The sequence below is a fragment of the Leptonychotes weddellii genome, chromosome 2, assembly GCF_054177405.1.
Source record: "Leptonychotes weddellii isolate Sample4059 chromosome 2, ASM5417740v2, whole genome shotgun sequence".
Classification (NCBI taxonomy): domain Eukaryota; kingdom Metazoa; phylum Chordata; class Mammalia; order Carnivora; family Phocidae; genus Leptonychotes; species Leptonychotes weddellii.
The window spans coordinates 164,447,374-164,453,373 of NC_138370.1; the positions used below are offsets into that span (position 1 = coordinate 164,447,374).

Genomic DNA, 6,000 nt, shown 5'->3' on the forward strand with positions numbered 1-6,000 from the left:
GAACCTCCCACTACAGTTATCCTGAGGAGCAACCCATGACACTGCAGTTTTGATAGCTATTTTTGGTAAACTGATTTTGGACTGAGTTCTTAACTGAAAGAATCAATATACAGCATGTCACCATACACATACTTTAATTCACTTATGGATATACATCAGAAATTGGAAGATTTCATAATGGCCAAAATGTGTCCTTTAAAAGATCAACACCCAACACACAGTGATCAAAAGTATATGTTCATTGCAATGTAAATATTTACAAATCTGTGGGTAAAAACAGTTTTACATTACATTGAATCTCCAGTGATGGTTCCCTCACAACAAATTTTACCCACTAATTAAAGAAGTAATCATAGTGCAACAATATTATAAAAACTACAGAAATGTAAAATACAATAAACAATTCAAAACATGACCAGCGTATTTTTAAGGAGAAACATTTGCCATCAAAAACTGCAGGAAAGTTGGACTGCTTGATTTTAATGTTAGAAATTACATCTAAGCGTTGTTTGCTAGAAAAGTTAAATGCAGACCCACTTAAATTCTTTCTTAATCTCAAATCCTTAAAGTGTATCAAATGTCTCACATTACTTATTCATATTGTGAAAGCAATTATTCTACACATTTATATGCGTAAGGCACTTAGGGTATGGTATAGCAAACATTTGAGGTCATTTCTATAATATTGTTTCAATGGCAAGCATCCAACCTTAAAATAAAAGCCTACATTTTCATCAAAAGCTGTAACACAATGATAAACCAAAAAAAAAGAAAGGAAACCAAAACCTTTTAAAATTTTATGTTTCTGTCATTGGGACAGTTTTTCAATCTGAGACCAGTAACAGTACAAAATATTCAACCTTAAGAACAAAAGAAAATTCTTCAAAATGCAGAAGAACATACTTACAGGACTCTTAGGTGTCGAAGACCAGCAAAATCTGTCTTGGTAATCCGTGTGATGTTATTTCCATTCAAATCCCTAAGAAAAAACAAGAAAATGAAAGTTCCATTTTATTTCTATCAAGATCTAGTTAAACAAAGAAAAATAAAAATTTAATAAGAACTTTAAAGTCAAAGATCAGTTCCAGTTACTGAAGTAGTTTGCAAAGTAAAAGAGAAAAAGAGAGAAGGAAGTAGTAAGCTTTGAAATATACATATATATATATATATTAATGATTCTTAGCAAGTTTACAGAGTCCTTGCTTACTGGCATCTGACAAGAACACTAAGTGATTATGTTATCAGAAGTCCTCTTTTGTGTCTGTAGGGGAGTGCTTTCAATTTTTGTTTTTATGAGAATGTGTTTATTAATTTCACAAGTATTCTGCTAAGTTAACTATTATTGTTAGGCACACCCCGAAAAAGTTCCCCTCAGGAAGTTAAGAAGAACAATTTTCTAATACTACCCAGGAAGAAATTTTTAAAAATTCAGAACCCTATCCTTAGGTGGCAGGGTGGCTAAACTTCCTAAGGCAAAAAAAACCTTACATTGCCATCAAAAGAACTGCACTTCAAAGACTTGCATTTACAGGCATTTACCTTCCAACAATTCTATGTTTGTATGAAAACTAAACTCTTCATTTGCAGCTCAGGGAACCCCGCTGTGATGGTAAAGTCAAAACTACTAGCGGGGGCAATAATGGAAATAGATTCAGGCCCTGACATTTTTGTTCGGATTTCAGCACCACGTTTCCTTCAAGTCACCACCCCCTTTTCTGGCATCTTAGGTCAAGATCTAAACTTGCCCTGGTTCCAATCATTTCAAGTAAAACCAGGCTGTGTTGCGGTTTGAATGTTCGCCTTCACGGAAGTAAGTTTTCTTTTACCTCTGAGTAGAAAACACCATCTTGGAAATTTGTATGCAAAGTGCTTATTTTGTCAATGATAGAATTCTATAAGCTAGCACTGAGTATACTATTTTCTGAAAACTGTATTGATCCCTCATAGGGATATTTTTTTTTTCAAGGACCCGAAACTCAATTACTATTTTGTTCTGAGTGCATTCCCTTTTTGTTGAGTAAGACATGTTAGTGCCTAAACTTTTAACTGTTTTTAAACAGCACGAAAGGACAAGTGCTAACACAGAATTCTGCATTGCTTTCTCCCCAACCCACTCTCCATGCCTAGCAAAGTACCACCAAGTTGTTCCTACAATTGTTGGAGTCTTTTATGGGCTATTTGACATAACATGAATCCCTACCCACAGCTCCAGACAAATGTGGTAGATCACATTTTGACAAGACACCCTTGGTAGGGCCCCAACTAGCCCAGCGCTAGAGGGTGTTGAAGTGGGGGGGCAGGCCAGAGAGGCTGGGGGTGTGGGAGACATTTGCAAAGGAAGAAAGGGCTCAACTCTGGCCTTTAAACTGAGGGAGAACGAATTGGGTTAGATAAGAAGAGCGACTCGAGGCGCTGCGGGCCGCGCCGGTGGAGACGTGCGGGTCCCAGCGGGTCCCCTCCGCGGCGCGCAACCCTAACACCCGGGGGGCGCAGAGGTCGCGGTAGCAGAGTCGGGGTGCGCTTGCCCCCGCCGCCCTCGCCCGGCGCACGCCCGGCCCACGCGCAAGGGCGAGTGGAGCGCGCCCAGGGCGCTCGGGCAACGCGGGGCGGCGGCCTCGGCGTTCACAAAGGGAATGGCCTCCATGCTCCACTTCCCTGAACTCGGGAAGTGCCCCACAAGGAGCGCGTGGGCCGTCAACACGGGGTCTGCGATTACTTCTTCATTAGAGATTCGCAGAGACAGGGAGGCGGGGATGTCTGCGGGCAGCAGAGCGCGAAGAAGGGAAGGAAGGAGAACTGAGGCCACGTGAATGGGCGCAGAAACTGCCAGAAAGGTGTACGGGAGCCCTAGGGCTCAGCAGGAAGGGCCGGGGGGTGGGCAGCGGAGGGCCGCAGGGTCGCCTTAGCAGTCGGACCCCGCTCGGCTGGTTCGAGTTAGAGAGCCAGCCCTAACTTAGCCTACACGGGGGGAAAAGGTCCTCCTCTTCAGTCACCGGTTCCGACACGTCTCCTGGGGCGGGCCGCCGCCGCCTCCTCCCTGGGGACGTGGGGGACGGGGGGAAGAGTCGCGGGGGCGGCGTGCGGCGACCGAGCGAGCTGCCTAGGTCCTGGGGCATCCTTCCCTCTGAGGCCTGCAGAAGCTCCCCCGGGCGGACCCAGACGCCCCATGATCCCTTCTCTTCACCCCCTCCGTCCCCAGGAGGGTGACACTAAGCCGGGGAGCAGAGGTTTCTCCCTTCTGAGTCCCCTCCGCCAATCTCCCCCCGCGCCACCCCGCGCCGACAAAAGCTGGGATTTGGCCCTGAAATCGACCCGCCAGTGTTGGCAACCGCAAGGTGACTCCGTTTACACAGTCTGGGGAACAAAGTCGCGTCTCCCTTGCCCGGGGCACTAGCGAGTACTTGTCCCCCACGTCCCCGGCTCTCCAAGCCCCAGAGAAGTATCCTGCCCTGGGATGCAAGTGTGGGAAGAAGGGACCAAGCACAGCTGCCAGGGGGCCCGCCCCTCCTTGGGCAGCGGCCCCTCCCTGTGCAGCGCCCTCCTGTCCTTCGCCCTCCCAGGGAGTTCTAGCCCAGGATGCGCGTGCAAGAGAGCTACCCAGGCACATGTCCCTGTGCCGTTTGATCCCTCCAGTCTCGACGAAGGGGATGCGCGCGACCCAGTGTGTTGGGGGGGGGGGGGCGGTGGAAGATCCCATACTCACAGTCTCTCAGTGTTGCGGGGGATATTCCTGGGCACGCTGCGCAGCGCCAGCCCGTGACAGTCCACTGTGCTGCCCGAGCAGGAGCACTGCGCTGGGCACGCCTGCGGCGCCACCTCGTTCAGGATCACCAGCACTAACCCCAGCGACAGGGACAGCGTCTGCCAGCCGACGCCACGCATCTTCCCCCGCCGCCTCCTCGCTCGCCGGCGCGGGGGTTCCTCTTTAGCTCGTTGCTCCGCGCGAATCGCGCTGTGTCTGAGGCCCAGTATCTGGCGCGGGGCTAGGAACCCAGCGTGTCCGGGTAAATGTACACAAAATAATATGGAAGTAACAGTAATAATATTCAGGGCAGTAGAGCTGACACAGGTACGCGCCTCCCACCTCCCCTCCACCCTCCTCCAGCAGGGCAGGCGCTCCTCCGGCAACTTTAGGTCCTGAAGATCGATCGGCCAGGCCAAGGCTACAAGGAGACCCCAAAGCTGCGGTGAGATCACGCGTCGTCTGTCTCAGAAAGATCAACTTGGCGGTAAAAGAGCTGGGGATGCAGGGGCCGGTTGCGCGGAAAAGGGAGTGCTCCGATTCCACTGACCCCCTCTGCAAATCCGATTCCAGTAGGGAGGCTAGGAGACAAGAGAGGTGCTCAGTAGAAATGGTGGCCTCGATCAAAGTGGGCTCTCCGAAGCTAGAAGGCGCAAGAGCCCAGCGGGCGGGGAGCGGAGCGCGCCGGACGACTGGGCATGGCGCGCGGGGGCGCACGGGGCGGGGGCGCAGTCCCGGGGGCGCGGGGCGGTGCTGCGGGGCTCTGGCGCTGCTCACTCGCGCGGCCTCCCAACAGCCTGCGGCTCTTCCGCAACCCGGACAGATCCTCGCCGTCTCCCGACAGCCGAGGGCGGTTTGCAAACACACATGCACTTCACCGAAGGACGTCTCGGCAATCCCGCCTCTTGCCCAGCGTCCTTGGCGACGCTCCGCACCAGGGCCTTTCCCGAGGTCACGCAGAAAAGACAAAGGGCAATGGGGCCGCCGCAGCCAGCAGCAATATCCACTAGTCACCACCCCGACAGAGGAAATCCAAGAGGCCAAGTTGAGGACCAGAGCTCCTCAGAGGATTGAGTCGGGGCTGGCTGGCAGGCAGGCCAGAAGGAGTGCAAAGGCCAAGGTGGAGGTGTCCGGGTCTTGGGTCCTGCCCGGGAGGGGGATGACGAGGTGGCAGTGGGCCGGTGGGATCCGCTACTCCGAGGAGAGCCCAGGAGGCGGCTGAATGGCAGTCCTGTGTGCGCGCGTGTGTCAGCCCCTCGCGTCTCCCGGATACGCCGCAGCTCCGCAGCAGACACCTGATGGCAAAGGTGGACGAAACCAGAGCAGGCTCCTAGGCGGACGCAGCCCCTCGGCCGCCCCCCGGACAGCCGCCCGCAAGTGAGCCCTCCTTCTCAAAGTGCAGGAACTTTTCCCAGGCTTTGAATCCTGTCCCCCACGGCCACGGTGGCAGTCTTCCCGCCGACGTCGCGACGCCGCCCGGCTCCCGGTGCTGCACCTGACTCGGCGGCCGCAGTCCAGAACAGCCAGTCTCCTTCCAGCCCTTTCCCCTCTCCTGGCTGCTTTCCGCGCCTCCTTCTCTAGGGAGGGAAGTGGCGGAGGGGGAAAGCGGCGACAGGCAGCGGGGACTCGGTGGCTCTGCTGGCTCCCGAGCTCCTGGCAAGTGTCTAAACAATAGGACGGACGCAGCAGCCCTAGTCTCGCTCGGCTGCGGGAAGGTGGGTTGTTGTTGTAACTGGAGTTGTTCGCTCGGGCCGCCTGGCCCTGGGCGCAGCCAAACAAAAACCCGACCCGCGCCTCTGGAGCCGGCTTCGGGCCCCCGGACGCTCCCCTTTCTCTTCAGCACTCCCGCCGTGCTCGGAAAGCTTGGCAGCTCCCGCCTGCGCCCGGGAGCCACAGCGCTCCCATCGCTCGCCGCTGCCGCCGCCGCCGCCTTTTTTAACCACCGTCTGCGGCAGCTACCGCCGCCACCACCGCTGCTGCCAGCCTCCGCCGTCCGCACGCTCCCCAAATAAATAACCCCAAGTCTGAAGTTAAGCCGGCGCCGGCCTTATATACCCAGCGGAGCCCCCACCCCTCGGCCCCGCCCCGCGCCGCCCGGCACCGCCCACTGGCTGCGCGCGGGGCGCCCGCACCTCGCCGGGGAGAGGTGAGGCCCCGGCTGCCAGCGCCAGGCGGAGGCGGCGGCGGGCGGCGCGTTCCCGCGCGCCCTGGCTCGCGCCTTCGCTCCCTCGCTCCCACGCCCCGACAAAGTTTGCCCG

The 6,000-nt window shown here is 54.7% G+C and overlaps 1 protein-coding gene across 3 annotated transcripts in view; it reads right to left on the minus strand.

The window, feature by feature from the left end:
* SLIT2 (slit guidance ligand 2) overlaps positions 1-5,767 on the minus strand; it is a 353,995-nt gene extending 348,228 nt beyond the window's left edge. For all 3 annotated transcript variants that reach the window (XM_081812557.1, XM_081812556.1, XM_081812558.1), the window contains exons 1-2: positions 3,704-5,767; positions 908-979 (exon numbers count right to left, since the gene is read on the minus strand). In XM_081812557.1, coding sequence (XP_081668683.1) covers positions 908-979; positions 3,704-3,882 — 251 coding nt within the window. In that variant the 5' untranslated portion in view covers positions 3,883-5,767. The remainder of the gene's footprint in view (positions 1-907; positions 980-3,703) is intronic.
* Between the last annotated feature and the right edge of the window lie 233 nt (positions 5,768-6,000).